The sequence below is a fragment of the Budorcas taxicolor genome, chromosome 3 (genome assembly GCF_023091745.1).
Source record: "Budorcas taxicolor isolate Tak-1 chromosome 3, Takin1.1, whole genome shotgun sequence".
NCBI classification, from domain to species: Eukaryota; Metazoa; Chordata; class Mammalia; order Artiodactyla; family Bovidae; genus Budorcas; species Budorcas taxicolor.
In genome coordinates this window covers 29,798,490-29,817,738 of record NC_068912.1, presented here as the reverse complement: position 1 = coordinate 29,817,738, position 19,249 = coordinate 29,798,490, and the positions used below count along the sequence as shown (strand labels likewise).

General features: G+C 43.8%; 2 protein-coding genes across 5 annotated transcripts in view; both read left to right on the top strand.

The window, feature by feature from the left end:
- The window catches only part of HIPK1 (homeodomain interacting protein kinase 1), a 55,934-nt gene extending 41,506 nt beyond the window's left edge, over positions 1–14,428 (top strand). Inside the window, exons 10-17 of one of the 3 annotated variants that reach the window (XM_052638170.1) lie at positions 531–665; positions 3,254–3,396; positions 3,794–3,976; positions 4,453–4,659; positions 6,272–6,513; positions 8,501–8,631; positions 9,708–10,199; positions 10,412–14,428. In XM_052638170.1, the coding sequence (XP_052494130.1) occupies positions 531–665; positions 3,254–3,396; positions 3,794–3,976; positions 4,453–4,659; positions 6,272–6,513; positions 8,501–8,631; positions 9,708–10,196 (1,530 nt within the window). In that variant the 3' untranslated portion in view covers positions 10,197–10,199; positions 10,412–14,428. Of the gene's footprint in view, positions 1–530; positions 666–3,253; positions 3,397–3,793; positions 3,977–4,452; positions 4,660–6,271; positions 6,514–8,500; positions 8,632–9,707 lie in introns of all 3 variants that reach the window. The other 2 variants (XM_052638171.1, XM_052638169.1) reach the window with 2 other exon arrangements.
- A 1,251-nt stretch (positions 14,429–15,679) lies between these two features.
- OLFML3 (olfactomedin like 3) lies at positions 15,680–19,057 on the top strand. 2 transcript variants are annotated; one of them, XM_052638172.1, is made up of 3 exons: positions 15,680–16,252; positions 17,187–17,472; positions 17,781–19,057. In XM_052638172.1, the coding sequence occupies exons 1-3, from the start codon at positions 16,139–16,141 to the stop codon at positions 18,599–18,601; spliced, it is 1,221 nt and encodes a 406-aa protein (XP_052494132.1). In that variant the 5' UTR covers positions 15,680–16,138; the 3' UTR covers positions 18,602–19,057. The 2 variants fall into 2 exon arrangements, with proteins under 2 accessions (XP_052494132.1, XP_052494133.1); XM_052638173.1 differs by having other exon boundaries at positions 16,198–16,252; positions 17,144–17,472.
- The last annotated feature ends 192 nt before the right edge of the window (positions 19,058–19,249 follow it).

Here is a 19,249-nt window from a genome sequence, read left to right as displayed (position 1 = left end):
GGATATCTCTTCAAGTAATCCATCCCTTCATTCCTTGTGTTTAAGTAGGCTGTAGAAAGTTTTAAAACTTTATACCTGCCATGCAAAATGCAACTAAGGTGATCAAAAACTCATGAAATGTTCCTGTAAACAACAGATACTGTATTTTAAATTCTGTGTGTAAATGTTTGTGGTTCACGACATATAGCAAATCCTGAAATCCAAAACCCTCATTGTGAGCAGGAAGAGGAGAAATCTTAATACATGCTTTTGTTAACTGAGTTTTTTAGTAACTCAGTTTCCTGATCCTCTGAATCTGGTCCAAGAAGGATTTCTATATATTTTTTTTTGCTTTAGGCCATTGACATTTGACCTAGTTGGCCAGTGCTGTGCGGAGTTGGAGGGGAATGTTGTGTTTGGTACATGAATTTTAAGTGATGTGAAACTACTGCATATTTTTGGTAATAACTTGGGGGGGGATGAAAACCCTTCTGAATCCAGATAACCTGCCTCGGTGTTTGTTTCACTCACCTGCCTAATCTACATTTCAGGGAAGCTGTACACCACTAATGGTAGCAACTCTCCACCCTCAAGTAGCCACCATCACACCGCAGTATGCGGTGCCCTTTACTCTGAGCTGCGCAGCCGGCCGGCCGGCGCTGGTTGAACAGACTGCCGCTGTACTGGTAATTCCCCTCACTTGATTGTGTTACTAACGGAGTTTCTTTGGTTTCTTTCTTATTTTTAATTTTTCCTGTTTGTTTCTGTTCTGTTTTTTTCTGGTTTTCTCATTTTTCCAAAAACATGTTTTTAACTGAGTCTTTGCAGAGGGCATGGAAGCATGTGCCATCTTGTGGCTGTGTTCTTGCTGCATCTTTAATGTCTCGTTGTTTTCCTCCCTGACATTTGCTGAAGCGCTCACTGTTTGACTCTGGTGTTCAGTGTGACTCCGGAAGAGTCAGATCCTTTGGTTCTTCTTTGCCAGCCTAGTGTGATGAAAGCTCTTGGTGTAGCCTCAGAAGAGCTTCAGCACTGCTATCTGTTCTCTGCCCTATCTTTTACCTTCTGAACCTTAAGAATGAAGGAGGTGGCCTTTAGTTTGGCTCTGCTACAGGTACCTGGATGGCCAAAATTTGAACTCTTTGGCAAGTTAGCTTCCTTCCTTTACCTACTGTTTCAAGCTTCTAAATGTTTTGTGCATTAGAAATGTTTAAAATTCTCGTAATTTATTCATTAGTTGGTATTAACTTTCCCTCCATGAACCTATGAAGATGACTCTTTGCCACTCATGATCAGTGGCAGCTTATATCTTCCATTTAAACATGTTCCCCTTAGAGCCTTTTTAGATCATATTTCATTTGTTGGTTGAAATCAAAAGTGAACTCATTTATAGGGAAATAAATGATTTTACAAATAGGTCTTTATACCAAGGTGAAAATATGATTGAAAAACTTTATGTAAGAATAATATCTTTGTTATCAAAAGTCATGGAGAAAAGTTATTAAATACAGCATCAAATGTAGTAGTATGGGTCTTAGAAATTAGTTCTATCTCAGATAGAACTTTGAGGTATATTTCAACATTTGGAACCCTAACAGTGATTTTTGGATGTGTGTTGGTTTTTGGGGGGGAGTTAGAATTATTTATTTGACGTCCAGCATTTAATTATTTAAAAATTAAAATCAGATAAGCATTTGAAAACCTATTTGATACTGTTGAATCCTGATATTTCCCCATCTTTCAAAGTGGCTTTAAATTTCTTTTGTTGTTTCTCAAGGACTCATGTGAGTGAAAAACACTTTCAGAATACATATTTTGGTTGCTGGGGTTTGTTTAGTTTCCAGTTTAAAAGTCTGTCACTGCCAAAATAATTCCATCATAAGCATAAATGCTGAGTATAAGGGAGTCAGATGAATTTCCGACTTGGAGTGATCCAAGCCACTGGTTTTAACTTGCACACCTCTAGTTTCGAGGTTGGGAATGGTAGTTGACACTTCTCCTTTGCTGCTTCTCTTAAGTTTGCACTAGTCATTTGCTACGCTTTGCATATTTTTGCTCTTCCTCTGTCAAAACAGTTCGTCGCTTGGAACGCCAGATTTCTGCCTCACGTTGAAATGTTATTTCTTGCTCTGTATTAAACTACATGCTTTGTCTTGTGCAGGTGTTGGCTTATGGAAAGACGCATGGTGTAACTTAACACACTTCTCTTATTTTCTGTTTTGTTTTGTTTTGAATTCTGCTTATGGTAGCAGACATGTTTGCAGTTTCTCTGATTTGAAGGCTTCTTGTTTGGAACCGGTATTTGTAACAAGTGGATCTGTTACTTGCAGAAGTATTTTTAAAACAGTGTGTTGATGGCCTTGCAGTTTGAAATTCAAGAAACAGAACAATATGTACTCTGGCATTGTAGGTGACTCTACTGTAGAATTCAGGTTTGAAAAGCAGACTTTCAAATCTGTTCCCTTTTTTTAAGGAAATGCCACAATTTTCATAAGAAGTACAGAAAACATATTTGTTGATATCTATTGCAAGTGGCATGGCTTGTTAAAAACTACAAATAATGTATTTTGTTTCAGTGATTAGTCTTTATGTCGAGTTATGTTCTTACAAATTACACATATTTTAGGAAACTACCAAATACAAAATATGGTACACTGCGTCTATTTGTTAAATATTTTTTATTGCCTTTAAAAAGTTCTATCACATGACTATAAATGATGTTAGTTTTCTCTTGCTGGCATAAGCTTGTTTGCCAAAGGATTTTGGCCTTTGGTCATCCACATCTGGCTCCATTTTCCGAGTACTACAGTTTTAAAAAGGAACAATTCTTCTCTTTGTTTTATGGGTCGAATTGACCTGATGTCTTTTATCTGATTGGCACTCACATTTTTAAATTCTTATTTTTAATCTCAAGGGAGTTGTCTTAACTCTTTCTAGGGACAGTTTTAGACCCTTTGCAAAAATATTACTTTAGCATTTAACAGGAGCTTAACTCTTTACTCTACAGTGCAGTAGAAACTCTTAACCACAGGGATCTGCCTTTCTTTAATACCCTGGTGGTCAGGTTATGGAGGTGGCCAAGAGAAAGCAGTGCATTCTTTTTCCCTGTGTATGAGACTTGTAACCTTGAGCCCCTCTGACCTTCCTTTTGTAATCTCTGCAAGTTAACAATCTACAAGGAACTTCTTTTAAGATATGAATTTTTCTTTCATCTTAAAAAAAAAGAAAAAGCCAAGAATGAGTCAAGTCTGGATCTTTTTGTGTTTCCTTACAGCAGGCTTGGCCTGGAGGAACCCAACAAATTCTCCTGCCTTCCACTTGGCAACAGTTGCCTGGGGTAGCTCTACACAACTCTGTCCAGCCCACTGCAGTGATCCCAGAGGCCATGGGCAGCGGCCAGCAGCTCACAGACTGGAGGCAAGTGCCCTGTGTTCCTTTCTGGGAGATTTACAAGGGCAGATCCCTTAGGGAAGGGGCACTTGAAGATTTGGTGAGACAGGAAGAAAATAAAGGAAAGATTTATCTCTGTGAAACCCTTGAAGAAAAGAATCCATATCCGGCTAGGAGATGGAGTTACAAGAAAACTTCGAATACAGGGAAACAGTAGGTTTTAAGTTCAGGAATTGATTTCTTCAGATTTAAAGGAAGTCTTATACAATTAGAAACCATACAGTGAAAACCCCCAAAGCTTTATAATCCAGGTGCCCAGCCTGAAATAAAAACTTTATTTGGTTGTTTCCATTGCTTTTCGTACCTGTCTGGTCCTGATTTCTGAGTGTTTGCGGCATTCACGCTTCTCTTCCTGTCGCTGCAGGAGTGCCCACTCTCATGGCAACCAGTACAGCACTATCATGCAGCAGCCATCCTTGCTGACGAACCACGTGACTTTGGCCACTGCTCAGCCCCTTAATGTTGGCGTTGCCCATGTTGTCAGACAACAACAATCCAGTTCCCTCCCTTCAAAGAAGAATAAGCAGTCTGCTCCAGTCTCTTCTAAGTAAGTCTCTGTTAGGGCTGATAGTTAAACTGCCAGTTTGAGAGAGATGTTGCCTGGCATTTAGAGTGTAGAGTTATAGACACTTTTGGTATGAAGCAGCAAGAAGCTGCCAAATGGGAAAGAGCTAACCTTTGGGCATGCTCACAGAACAGAGGTGTCCTGGTTACACTAATCATTTCTTTCTGCTGCTACTTTGAATCCAGCCTGATTTTGGCTGATGTTTCATTTTTTTGCCCACTTTACACAGTGAAATTTAACCACAGGGTGAAAAGGCATACAAAAATGAAAATCTATATTCTAATTTTGGTGTTCTTGCCCCTGGAAACTCTGGCTAGAGCAGTTAGTTTAGAACTTTTATAGTTAAATATATTGGCTTAATGATTTGGTAAAAAGAAATCAGAGTTCTGGGGTAAAGTTATCTATTATAGTTTGGGGGACCAAGCCTGAATGATCTTTCTTACGACTTTTTGTTGCAGGTCCTCTCTGGATGTTCTGCCATCTCAAGTCTATTCTCTGGTTGGGAGCAGCCCCCTCCGTACCACATCTTCCTATAATTCCCTAGTTCCTGTTCAGGATCAGCATCAGCCAATCATCATTCCAGATACTCCCAGCCCTGCTGTGAGTGTCATCACCATCCGCAGCGACACTGATGAGGAAGAGGACAACAAATACAAACCCAATAGGTAAGACAGGTGACAGTTCCCCTGGCTCTGTGGCTCCTGCTCTTGGTCTTAGTCTGTTGGCTTCAGACTAGTGGCTGTGAAAGGAAGGACTGAAAAGGGCTATTTTGGAAGCATGGCCTTCCGTGAGTGAGCCAGAACACTGAAGTTTCCATCACTGAACATTGTCAGGTTTTCTTTAATATTACGTTCATCAGTTAAGTCATTCGTTCAGATACATTCGATGGTTACTCAGGCTACTCTGGCTTAGAATGCCCATTATATACTACAGACATGATCCCCTGGTTTTAAGGAACTTCAGAGTCTGAAAACAGATACTGTAACAGAAGCATATAAACAACAGTTGATTGGAACAAGTTGGAAGATATGAGATTATTTGAAATTCATGTAAGTTTTTATGTAAACAGACCTCTTTGGAAGAGGTAGAGCTTTAAGTAGGGCTGCCGCCTTTCCCCCGACTGCTACATGATCATTCAGCTTAAGAGTTTAAGTACCAGATTGTTTCCTTTTATCCCAACACCTTAATCCAAGTTTAATTGAGCAGTGAACCAGGAGAGAGTGGATACATTTAAGGACTGTGATACACACCTCTCTTGGTCTGATCATAGTCAGTTGCCTTGATTGTTCTGTGTTCTTTTTCATTGGGTTTTTGGTGTTTGGCATATAGAAGAGGTGATAACTAAGTTTTGAGAGTGGTCATTGAACTGATTTGGGGAAGAAAAAAGTAAATTTTCCACTGAGGAACATAATAATGACAAAAACTATATAACCGGCAGGATTGCTTTGACTGGAGCAAAGCCTATTTAAAATGAAGGAAAAAGTAAAAGTAGTAAGGTAGGGATCAGTTTGTGAAGAAACTTTTTTAGAAAACACCTATAGTGAAAAGTTTAGTTAGAGTAAGGAACTGCTTATAGTCTGGCTGCTTCAGTCGTGTCCGACTCTGTGTGACCTCATGGAGGGCAGGCCACCAGGCTCCCCTGTCCCTTGGATTCTCCAAGAAAGAACACTGGAGTGGGTTGCCATTTCCTTCTCCAGTGCATGAAAGTAAAAGGTGAAAGTGAAGTCGCTCAGTCGTGTCCGACTCTTAGTGACCCCATAGACTGCACCCTACCAGGTGCCTCCGTCCATGGATTTTCCAGGCAGGAGTACTGGAGTGGGGTGCCGTTGCCTTATAGCAGGGTGATATGAAAAAAAAGTGGTGTTTGAAGAATACTGTTGAAATTACTGTGAATAGGAATGGCTGAGGCAACATAGAATAGTTGTTAAAAGTGTGTACTTTGGAGTCACTCTGTCCTGAATCTGAATCCTGTCTTCACCACGTACCACTTGTGTGACTGCAGTCAAGTTTCTTAATCTCCCCCTGCCTCAGTTTCCTTCTCTGCAAAACACGGATCAAGTACCTGCTTCCTGAAAGTGTTGTGAGGATTCAGTGAGATACATGTAGAGTGTAAGAATAGTGCTTGATGCATAAAAAGTACTCAGAAATTTGTTGCCACTACTGTTAATTATTACTATCACAGTGATTATCATCATTGCTGTTACCGGAGGACTGGAGACTAGCAAAGAAACATTGCTATAAGAAGGCTGAATTTTCATGTATTTTTCTTCTCCTCAGCTCTGGCCTGAAGGCAAGGTCTAATGTCATCAGTTACGTCACTGTCAATGATTCTCCAGACTCTGACTCTTCCTTGAGCAGCCCGTACTCCACTGAGACCCTGAGTGCTCTCCGGGGCAATAGTGGGCCCCTTCCGGAGGGGCCTGGCAGAGTCGTGGGAGAGGGTCCTGGCACCCGCACCATCATTGTACCTCCACTGAAAACTCAGCTTGGTGACTGCACTGTAGCAACCCAGGCCTCAGGTGAGTATTGTCATAGCTGGAATTGAATTCTCCTTTAATGTGTGTATCCTTAGTACACACATCCCTGTTCGATCCCTGGGTCCGGAAGATCCCCTGGAGAGGGAAATGGCAACCCACTCCAGTATTCTGCCTGGGAAATCCCAGGGACAGAAGTCCATAGGACACGACTGAACTAAACAACAGCTACAACTTGTGCCAGTGGTACAGTCTCGTGGTATAGATTTTCCTAAAAGTTACCTAATTTAGGAATCAGTTCCTTGTAATGGGAAATTATTTTTTGCCATCAATTTTTATCTCCTTGTGTTCATTTTGCTTGGATTAATATAAAAATGAGCTTGTAGTCTCAGAAATGTACTTACTGTTGATGGAAGAAGGTAGAGAAGACATGTGTTGGGTGGCATGGAGAATTAGCAGGCAGTTTTTGGTGGGGTTTTTTTGCCACAGGTGATTCAAATTTGACAGTCCCAAAATAGGGTAATATTGAATACTGATAATATTAAAAATGATTACAAAAGCTGTTTTGGAAAGCAGTAGGTACTTTAGATCTTTTCTTACCCAGTGGCATAGCAGTGATGCTTTTATGGGTTGTATCATCAACCGAATTACCTCCATCTTTGTTTGTTCTGTGAGATGCTGGGGTTAGGCTTCCTGGTTTAGTTATTGGGTAATGAAATGCAAACTGTAATAACAAACCCCAGTTTTCCTGGCTTAACATGATAGAAGTTTTCTCCGTATTCGCATGAGTTCCCAGTGCTCCTGGTTGGTAGGCCTGCAGAAAGTTAGGGATCAGAGCCTTGGAATCCTCAGTATACAGTCGGAAGGAAGAAGGAAGTATAGAGCAGGCACACACAGTTGTAACCTCTTCAGCCCCGGAAATAGTGAAAACTCATCACATGGTCCCACCTAGAAGCAAGGGGGCCCAGAAAACAGTCCTTGTCTAGGCAGCTCTTTTTCAGTCGCAACTTTATACTCTCTTTATAGAGAGGCTTGTGAATTTTTGGCATCAATATAGCCATCCCTTCCATACTTTTATAACTTTGTATTTTACTGTGAATTATAATACTACCAGAGACATAAGCAGGGTTCTAGTTTGAGGGTGGTTCTTCTCCTCAGAAATAGCTGTCCACTGCAGACAGGGCAAAACTTTCTGATGTCAAGCTGTGCTAAGTTGCTTCAGTCATGTCTGACTCTGCAGCCCTATGGACTGTAGCCCACCAGGCTCCTCTATCCATGGAATTCTCCAGGCAAGAATACTGGAGTTGCTTGCCATTTCCTCCTCCAAGGGGTCTTTCCGACCCAGGGATCAAACCTAGGACTCCTGCATTGGCGAGCGTATTCTTTGCCACTAAGCCACTGGGGGATCCCTGAGCAGCATTACTAGGAGCTCTGCCCTGCACTGGGTCCAGAGAAAATAGGATGCTCCACCAGCCGCTGAATATATGCTCCAGTTTCCCTCATGAGGCCACAGAAGGAAGCAAAATTTTGAAAACTGATCATGCTTATATTCAGCTGTAGTTTCTTAGAATTTCAAGACAGTGAATGCCCAACAAGATACAATCTTGTCTTCCTTTAAACCCCTTTGACACCTTAATGTTCTGAAGTATTACCAGTATCTTACTCAGTTTCACATTGTCATTTCTGTTCTTGTTTAATTCCTTCATACATAAAACCCTAGGCTCCTTGGGAGCAGGGTCTGTTCTTACTTGTGTTTATATTTCTAATAGCACCTTAACACGTTACTGGAGATCAGATACCATTTACTGAAGTGACCCTTCTAAGGACCCTCTTGGAGCTCTATAGGAAGACAAAAAGGGATAACATAGTTTTTGTTCCTCTGGTGTAAATATAATTGAGGAAATAAGATACACATGAAACCTTAACTCTTGCAAACCTCATACAGATTAATGTGCTGGCATGTGAGGTTTAGCTCAGTGATACTGAGCCCATGTCTGCTCATAACTAAGGCCTGACTTGACCCTTTTTTTAGGTCTCCTGAGTAGTAAGACCAAGCCAGTGGCTTCAGTGAGTGGGCAGTCATCTGGATGCTGTATCACCCCCACAGGGTACCGAGCTCAACGCGGGGGGACCAGCGCAGCGCAGCCACTCAACCTTAGCCAGGTAAGCGCTAGGGGCTGCTGCTTTCTGTTTGGGACCCCCCCTGTTGTTGCTTTCTGGAGAAACCCGCTTCTGGCTGGATTGCTGAATAAAGCCAAATGAAGCACCTTTTGTGTTAGACAGCTTGGTGTTCATGGCCCGCATCGCATCTGCATGTACCGTGTCTCTTTATTCCCTCTGTGAGTGTGTTCAGAGTATACGGTCCAGGTTTCCCGTCAGGCCTTCCGAGTCTGTCCTGGATAATTAGAGAAATGCCTGGAATTTAGAAAGCACCAAGGATGCTTTAGTCCATGCCTAGCTCTGCACCACCACCAGCGCTGAGACCAGATTCTCTTCTTTTATCTCCTGGGTCATAAATCACTTGAGCCTCATTCTGTTTACTTGAAGCAAGGGACAGTGAAAAGCTGTCTATACACTTAATCTACTGGTTCTAGTCTTACATGTTGCTCGAGTCTGGCATTTGGGGCTCTTTTCCCCGCATCTGATCTTCTAATGGGTGGGGAGGGTCCCTACTCTATTTGTGTTCACTTTTTCCTCAGCTAAAATTTTGGTGCTTGTATGAAAGCTATTAGCAGTGAGAAAGTGTAACTGAGTGTGTAACTGTGGGTTTGTGTGCACACGTGTGTGTGTGAGAGAGAGAGAGCGCATGCAGGTGCAGATGTACGTTCGAGTTAGTGCATGTGTTTTAGGCACCACAGTTCAAGAGGGATGTGAAGAACTTAGAGGAGAACAAAAGAAACATTGGCAAGGAAGAGAGGTTAGGGAAGATTCAAAGTCACTGACGCCAGAATAGGGTGAGTTGAGTTGACAGTTACTCGCTTGTAGGAGTGGGTAACCCCTGTAAACTCTTTTTTCCCCCCTTTCCTCTGTGATACTGGAGAGCAAACTGCTGCTGTTTGGGCTGGGTTAGGATCTGTTCTGCCAGGAGGCAGAGGGATGGATGGCTGCCTTCTGACAGCATTGTCAGTCTGGGAGTTCTGTGCTCTGGCAGCCCAGAAGCAGTTTACGTTAGAACCTCAACTCTCAAAATTGGCCATTAGTGACCTCAAGATTCCTCACTCCCTTCTTCCTCCTTCCAGAACCAGCAGTCATCATCAGCTCCAACCTCGCAGGAGAGAAGCAGCAACCCTGCCCCCCGCAGGCAGCAGGCATTTGTGGCCCCGCTCTCCCAAGCCCCCTACGCCTTCCAGCATGGCAGCCCACTACACTCGACGGGGCACCCCCACCTGGCCCCAGCCCCTGCTCACCTGCCGAGCCAGCCTCATCTGTATACGTATGCTGCCCCCACCTCTGCGGCTGCATTGGGCTCCACCACCTCCATTGCTCATCTCTTCTCCCCGCAGGGCTCCTCAAGGCACGCTGCAGCCTATGCCACCCATCCGAGCACTCTGGTGCACCAGGTCCCTGTCAGTGTTGGGCCCAGTCTCCTCACTTCTGCCAGCGTGGCCCCTGCTCAGTACCAACACCAGTTTGCCACCCAGTCTTACATTGGGTCTTCCCGAGGCTCAACCATTTACACTGGATACCCACTGAGTCCTACCAAGATCAGCCAGTATTCTTACTTGTAGTTGGTGAGCATAAGGGAGGGGAGGGGTGAGAGTTCTTAATGGGCTGTCATGAGCCCCTCCTTTACCCTCTCCTGAAACTCCGTAGCCAGCAACTTGCTCCACAGGGGCCCACTGAAGCGGAAGGCTTTTCTCTGGGGACCCTGTCTCAGTATTGACTGCATTGTTGTAGTCTCCCAAAGTCTGCCCTGTTTTTTAATTCTTTATTTTTGTGACAGCATTTTTGGTATTTGGAAGAGTTCAGATGCCCATCGTCTGCAGTTACCAAGGAAGAGAGATCATTCTGAAGTTACCTTTGAAAAATATTTTCCCTCTCTGACTTGATTTCTATAAATGCTTTTAAAAACAAGTGAAGTATCTCTTTATTTAACTTTATTTTATTGTAATTCCTGGTCAGAGGAAACATGCTGATAGGAGGACTTGAAATCTGGTAACAAGTAAGGAAAGGAAAACCATTACTTTCTGCTTGTTTAAAAACCAAGACTTAATTGCTTCTCTTAAGAGCAGCTTGCACAAGTCTGTATTTTACTGTCTCGCATTTCTCAGACTTTTACCTTTGCTAATGGGACATTTAAGCTTACAGTGTTTTAGTTTTGTTTTCATGTCATGTTATATTTAGTGGGAAATTTTTATTTTTGCAAAACTGGTTACATACTACTCTGTGTTACTATTGGGATTCTCTCAGTTGCTCCTGTGTTTATTATAAAGTAGTGTTAAAAAAGGCAGCTCACCATTTGCTGGTAACTTAGTGTGAGGGAATCCATACCTACCAAGAAAGCACTGGGTGTTCTTTTTAAATGAAACCCTGTGCATTCTTTTTAAATTATTTTAAAAAAGTCTTTCTCTGATTCAGCTTCAATTTTATTCTTGGAAAAGCCATTAAGGTGGTTATTATTGTATGGTGGTGGTGGTTTTATTATATGCAAGCTCTTTTTGTATTATGCGATACTAGCATTGATGAGCTTTGCCTGAAGATTAGTATGAATTTTCAATAATACACCTCTTTCTCTCTTTGCCTCATCTCTCCCTTTGTTCTATGTGATTTATTTGGGGAGAAAGCTAAAGGATCTGAAATCAGATAAGAACGTTGTGTATAGCTTTTATATTTAAAAGTAGCTTTCTTTGTATGCCAGCAGCAAATTGAATGCTCTCTTACTAAGACTTATATAATAAGTGCATGTAGGAATTGCAAAAAATATTTTAAAAATTTATTACTGAATTTAAAAATATTTTAGAAGTTTTGTAATGGTGGTGTTTTAATATTTTGCATAATTAAATATGTACATACTGATTAGAAGACTATAACAAGCAATTTTTCCTGCTAACCCAAAATGTTATTTGTAATCAAATGTGTAGTGATTACACTTGAATTGTGTATTTAGTGTGTATCTGATCCTCCAGTGTTACCCCGGAGATAAAATTGATGTCTCCATTGTATTTAAACCAAAATGAACTGATACTTGTTGGAATGTATGTGAACTAACTGCGATTATAATAGAGCATATTACTGTAGTGCTGAGTGAGCAGGGGCATTGCCTGCAAGGAGAGGAGACCCTTGGAATTGTTTTGCACAGGTGTGTCTGGTGAGGAGTTGTTCAGTGTGTGTCTCTTCCTTCCCTTTCTCCTCCTTCCCTTATTGTAGTGCCTTATATGATAATGTAGTGGTTCATAGAGTTTACAGTGAGCTTGCCTTAGGACGGACCAGCAAGCCCCCGTGGACCCAAAGCTGTTCACTGGGATTTATCAGAACAGGATTAGTAGCTGTGTTGTGTATATGCATTGTTCTCAGTTTCCCTGCCGACATTGGAAAATAAAAACAGCAGCTTCTCTTTTTCACTCACCACCTCTACCCTTTTCTGTTTTGGATTCTCAGCTGTGTTCTCACAGAAGCATTTTCCCCATGTGGCTCTCTCACTGTGCATTGCTACCTTGCTTCTGTGAGAATTTAGGAAGCAGGTGAGAGGAGTCAAGTCAATATTAAATATGCATCCCCCCGCCCTGTTTTTTTAAGTATGTGCAATCACTTTTAGATGATTGATTTTTTCCTTTTCCCATGTGGCAGTCCTTCCTGCGAATAGTCAACATTCCTAGTAAAATATTTGCTTGTTGAAAAAAACACGCCTAACAGATGTGTTTATACCAAAGAGCCTGTTGTATTGCCCACCATGTCCCCAATACTGTGAGAAGGAGTTTTGTGATGCCGCTGGTGACCAGAAACTCACAGAAAGGTTTCTTAACCGGTGAAGAATATTAAGAAGGAACCAAAGCCTGTTGAGTCATTGGGCTTCTGAGGTTTCTTTTTAACAACTTCTGTATTCTTGGGGCCCTTCAAACTGTGAAATTGTCCTTGTACTCTCAGCTCCTGCACGGATCTGGGTCAAGAAGAGGGTACTGGGGATGGCAAAGTTCCTGCCCGTAAAAGATTTGGGGAAAGAAGGTTAACCCTAAGATGTGGATGTGTTCCATCTGAACTGAAGGTTATGGATTTGAGGGATACGTCTAGGACTGGTTCTTTGTAGAGATGGTGTCAAGGAGGTGCAGGATGGAGATGGGAGATTTCATGGGACCTGGTCAGCAAGCTCTGTACCAGGTTGAACACCGAGGAGCTGTCAAGGTATTTGGAATTTCTTCATTGGAAGGAGGAAGGGCTTTCAGGATGGGGCAGATAGTCAGAACAGCCTACCAGGAACATGTTGATGTTTTTCTGCTTTCTTTTCATCATTATATTGAGTTCTGTTTTCAGCACTGTATTGGTCAAGATACCCAAGCAATTTGTACAGTTTCTGTCACTAGTATTATACAGTTTTCTGTGTCAGCGTGGGTGATCTTTGTGTCTCTTTTTGCCAAACACATTCTCATTTTCTTGCTCAAAGGCAGATCTGTGGAAGCTTTTTTTGTTCATTATCTTTCCTCTACAAGGGATAAGTTTTGTTGTTTTTGTAAGAAATGAGATGCAGGGGGCGAAAAAAAACACAAAACACTCCACTCCTGCGCCCCCCACCCCCCACCTTCAGTCTGGTAAGTGGATACCACTTAAGATAGGAGTCTTCATGGGGAGAAGACAATAATACTCAGAGCTTAGATTGTTATCATAGTCACCTTACTAGCAGTGTGTGGCTTTAAGAATTTTAGAGATCTTCAGTTTTAATTTTGCAAATTGGCATTTCAGATTTACCAAGATGAAAATGCGTCTGTGTCTGTTGAATGCGTATGTGCTCAATGTGGCCTAGATTCTGTCTCTGGGGCTTAACATTGCTAGCCCTGACAGGATGGGGGAAGCCCCTTGAATAAAGTGAGCAGCTGGCCCAGGTCACAGAGGCCTCACCTCAGACTTAAGGCTTAAGGCTTTAAGTCCTCTCAGAACTTGTATTTCCAGCTTCCCCACTTTAGGGGTGAGAGAGGAAGTGGGAAGGTGCAGCCACTCTAGGCTCATCAGGACACTTGATCACTCCAGAGTTGGTCAGTGCTCAGCTAAAACCCCAGCCCCAGGAATGAGAACACGATTTAAACAGTTCTGGCCGCCCATCGTCCTCCACTGGAGGGGCTAGCTTGACTGCCCTTAGCCAGGCAAGTGCAGTAATGTGTGTTTTATTCAGCGTTATTACGCAGAAACCCACTGGTTAGGATGGTTTGTTTTAGGACAGGAAATGAAATTGCCTCTCAGTGACAGGAATGACCCAAGCCTGCTTCCTATTTCGATTTTGTTTTAAACTGATGGACGGTGCAGCATGTCTACATGGTTGTTTGTTGCTAAACTTTATATAATGTGTGGTTTTGATTCAGCTTGAAAAATAATCTCACTACATGTAGCAGTACATTTTATGTACATTATATGTAACGTTAGTATTTCTGCTTTGAATCCTTGAAATTGCAATGGAATTCCAACTTTATTAAATGTATTTGATATGCTAGTTATTGTGTGCGATTTAAACTTTTTTTGCTTTCTCCCTTTTCTGGTTGTGCGCTTCCTTTTACAACAAGCCTCTAGAAACAGTTTCTGAGAATTACTGAACTATGTTTGTAACGCAGATGTACTTAGGGAGTATGTAAAATAATCATTTTAACAAAAAAAAATAGATATTTAAAATTTAATACTAACTACGGGAAAAGGGTCCATTGTGTAAAACATAGTTTATCTTTGGATTCAATGTTTGTCTTTGGTTTTACAAAGTAGCTTGTATTTTCAGTATTTTCTACATAATATGGTAAAATGTAGAGCAATTGCAATGCATCAATAAAATGGGTAAATTTTCTGATTCATGTGACTGGTTTTGACTTGTGTTACAAGGGTGCAAAGAGGATCAACAATGGCATCTTTGGAGTGGCTGAATACGTTGCATCTGAAGACTGGTAGAATGTTAGAGACAAGTTCCTTCTTCATACAAATCTCCACAGCAGAAATGACTAGGGCCTGACAGGGGACACTTCCCCAGAATGGAGTGTCCAGGGCCCTAACTTAAGAGCATCTGGATCTAGCCCTTTGGAAAAGGCAGAAACTTCTGACACTCATTAATGAAACTGCTTCCTAGCATGTTCCACCAAACATTTAAAGTACCAAAATGAAAATAAGAATAACCACAAGATGATGCTATTTTCCCCTCCTTTCAAGCTGTACTGTTAGAAGACTAGTTTTTGTTTGTTTTTTAGAGGAGAATTTCTGATCAGATTTCTCATGATTAAAATGAGTAAAATTTCTCCTGATTTGTCTAGATTCATCACCGTGGGTCTCTGAATACATGCTATGTTCATTTGACTTCTTTTGATGTATGGGTTTCAAGACAAGTCTATCTTACAGTGGCCATTAATTCATTTGGGGCTCCTACAGTCATAGTTGGAATATAGAAATGAGAAAACAGAAACGCCCTTTGGAGCCATAACCAAGAGAAATTATCAGTAGTCTGTTCTCTCCCATTACTAGGGAAGTCAGAGTACATTTATTTACAAATATATATTTTTCAGATTTTTCCCCCTAAATGAGTGTAAAATTATTGTGAACTCACTGAACACTCCCTAGTTTTGGTAAGATAATATTCTAGGAGCTTTCAGGCCAAAGGGAATATAGAATGACTCTGCTGTCAGGCTGTCTTCCAGATAATCAAGAATTAATTTACTAATTTTTCAGTGACCTGTTTTGGGTTTTTTTGTTTCTTTAGTTATAATCTCAGTTACATTGTCTTTCTTAGGCTATATCAAAGAGAGGCTCCTTAGGTAATTGGATAGTCCGTGGGGAAAGGTGCATTTTAATCATGAAAACCCTTGTAAATTCAGTCTACTTGGCTTGCCTTATGGAAAATTTTCACTGGAGGTGAAGTCTAAGCCTTGGTTTTCCTGTTAATTCTGAGATGACACCGGGTGCTTAGCACAAGGTGGCGCCAGTGAGCTGTAGAGGAAGGTACTACAGCCGTGAGCACTATGGCCTTTTTTCCCACCTCTTCCCCTCGGACCTCATCTCCCCTGCTTCCAGCTTCCACCAAAGGCAGAAAACAATCCATGCTATTATTGCTGGGAAAGGAAGGGTAAATGAAGAATGTTTCTGAAGTCAGCGTCGGAAGCATTCTAAAGCAGAAATAAGTTTGCTGAGTTTTCTCTGGGGTTTCTGCCTCCCCCTGCTAGCTCCTTTTCCTGGATGACTGCCCAGAAGGCCTTTGCCCTAGGGTTTCCAGTCCCCGTCTCCTCTCCTGGGGAGCCTGCAGCCTAGGCAGGAAGTGGTTAAAGCTTCTGGCTGCTCTGCAATAGGGCCATCTGTGTTTGATCAGTCCAGGCGGAAAGGAGGGGGCAGGGGCCTTAAAGAGACTGAAAGCATTCCAGAGTAGTGAGAGAGACCAGAGATGGAGAAGGAGAGAAGGCACCGCCCCCACCCCGCCTCCAAAGCTAACCCGCCGGCTTGAGTGGAAGAGGCCAACCGCACACACGACTACACACTCTGGCCCTACTATTCCACTGCCATGGGGCCCCGCACTCCGCTCCTGATCTTGTTCCTTTTGTCATGGTTGGGACCCCTTCAAGGACAGCAGCACCACCTTGTGGAATACATGGAACGCCGATTAGCTGCCTTAGAGGTAAGTGACTCTTCTGGCCCAGCCCGGAAGGATTCCATATCTTCTAAGTTGATTCATCCAGTTTGTCAGGGACCTGGGGATGGATGACAAATTAGGCTCTGTTAGTACCTACAGAAAACTCCCATCTTTTAATAAGAGGATTCTCAGAATTGCAAGTCTTCCTCTTTCCCCACATCCATAGAATGCAGTGCATATGTGCTCAGACTTGTTCGACTCTTGAGACCCCATGAACTGTAGCCCACCAGGCTCCTCTGTCCATGGATTCTTAAGGCAGGAATACTGGAGTGGGTTGCCATTTCCTCCTCCAGGGGATCTTCCAGACCCAGGGATTGAACCCCAGTCTTCTGTATCTCCTGCATTGCAGGCGACTTCTTTACCACTGAGCCACCAGGGAAGCCAGCATTCATAGTGCAGTTCTAAAGCAAATAGACCGCTGTGTTTCACCCCTGGGGTTAAATGGGATAAGGGAACAGAGTGGAAGTGAGAGCTAGAACTGCAAGGATTTATCCATCTCAAGAGGAGCTGCTGGTTCTATTAAAAGTTGGAAGTTCTCAGAGAATCTGCACCTTTCTATTTAATGGCTTGGAGCCTGTAGCATCCTAATTCCTAAGAGGGGGATAGCATAATGGAGCAGAGATCTCTTCTCACCCTCATGCACTTAGACTGCTCTAGAGGCTCAGATGATTTGGTGGCACTGCTCACAGAGAGCAGGCCAGAGGATGCCAAGTCAGGATAGGGGCCTGTGTGGGTCTTAGCCCGGCTCTTTGCACATTGAGCATCTTGAACATTTTGTTTCCTTTCTGTGGGGATTGCGGGGAATGCTGATGCCTGGCTGAGTTTGTGCCTTTTTCCATTCCCGACTCCCTGCTCGGGCCTCTTCCTGCCTGGGAGTTGTGACCCTGCAGCCCTCCTTCCTGCTGCCCCATCCCTTCAGGAACGGCTGGCCCAGTGCCAGGACCAGAGTAGTCGGCATGCTGCTGAGCTGCGGGACTTCAAGAACAAGATGCTGCCGCTGTTGGAGGTGGCCGAGAAGGAACGGGAGGCGCTCAGAACCGAAGCTGACACCATCTCCGGGAGAGTAGACCGTCTGGAGCGGGAGGTGGACTATCTGGAGACCCAGAATCCAGCCCTGCCATGTGTAGAGGTTGATGAGAAGGTGACCGGAGGCCCTGGAACCAAAGGCAAGGGCAGAAGAAATGAGAAGTATGATATGATAACAGGTAAGCAATCTGAAACAGACCCCTGTGTTCTTCCTTGAGTCTTTCCCTTTTTTCTCCTTATCCCAGTCTATTTGGCTCTATCTTCTGGAGTCTCTTTTAGGGAAATCTCTGTAATATCAGGTTCATTAAGGAGAGTTTCTGGGGACCCAGGCCTCTGGTGCCCTTTCTCCCAATCTTCCATAGAGTAGAGGCATCCACTGGGCAAATGCCCGCTCTTGTCCAAACTGCCCACCCAGGGAGGTTCCTGCAGTGAGCATCTAACTCTTGCCTGTATTTCCTTGTTCTGTGTTTTTCTCCTTTCCCATGAGACTGTGGCTACACGATCTCTCAGGTGAGATCAATGAAGATCCTGAAGCGGTTTGGTGGCCCAGCCGGTCTGTGGACAAAGGATCCACTGGGCCCAGCAGAGAAGATCTACGTGTTAGATGGCACCCAGAATGACACAGCCTTTGTCTTCCCAAGACTGCGTGACTTCACCCTTGCCATGGCCGCCCGGAAGGCTTCCCGGGTCCGGGTGCCCTTCCCCTGGGTAGGCACGGGCCAGCTGGTATATGGTGGCTTTCTGTATTATGCCCGGAGGCCCCCCGGAGGGCCTGGAGGGGGCGGTGAGTTGCAGAACACTTTGCAGCTCATCAAGTTCCACCTGGCAAACCGGACAGTGGCGGACAGTTCAGTGTTCCCAGCAGAGGGTTTGATCCCCCCGTATGGGCTGACGGCAGACACATACATAGACCTGGCGGCTGACGAGGAGGGCCTTTGGGCTGTCTATGCCACCCGGGAAGATGACAGGCACTTGTGTCTGGCCAAGTTAGACCCACAGACACTGGACACAGAGCAGCAGTGGGATACCCCATGTCCCCGAGAGAATGCCGAGGCCGCCTTTGTCATCTGTGGGACCCTCTACGTCGTCTATAATACCCGCCCTGCCAGTCGTGCTCGTGTCCAGTGCTCCTTTGACGCCAGCGGCACCCTGACCCCTGAAAGGGCAGCACTCCCTTATTTCCCCCGCCGATATGGTGCCCATGCCAGCCTGCGCTATAACCCCCGTGAGCGCCAGCTCTACGCCTGGGATGATGGCTACCAGATTGTCTACAAGCTGGAGATGAGGAAGAAAGAGGAAGAAGTTTGAGGGAGCTGGTCTTATTTTTTTGAATTTCTTTCACCTCCATACATTTATATCCTGAGTTTCCTGCTCTTCATTCTCCAGATGTGGGCAAGTTGTGATTCAAATCTCGTGTTTTTAATCCATGGAAGCTAAATTCTCCTGGCCCCATGCATTTCACATGGGACTCCAGATCTTAAGGAATCCTTTCCGAGCTAAAAGAAAGCCCCAGATGTTCACTCCTCTGCTGCCCCATGTAAACAAATTACAAGCCAGTGAAAGAAGACCCCGTTCCAGAGCTCTGACCTTTAAATACATGGGGGCAACCCCAGTGATCGGGCAACAGAATGTTTCTGGCTTCAGTGGAAGTCAGGGGAGAGACGGTGAGGAGGAGACTTTTAGCTCTGCCCTCTCTCCCTTTCCCTTCAGTGCCCTAGAGAATGGGACTCCTTCTGTACTGCAGACTTTTGCATTAAAAGGAAAATCCACTGCTCCGCGCCTGTGTGTGTTTGGGGTAGCCCTTGGATCAGATTTCTCCCCAGGATCGTCCATTTTCTCTGCCACATAGCCACTCCTTAAGCCACATTAGGGCCTTGAATAGGCTCCCAGGCCAAGGCAGAGGGGCTTCTCTAGTTACAGACTTCATCGGGAGGCGCCTGGGGAGGCGGGGTATCC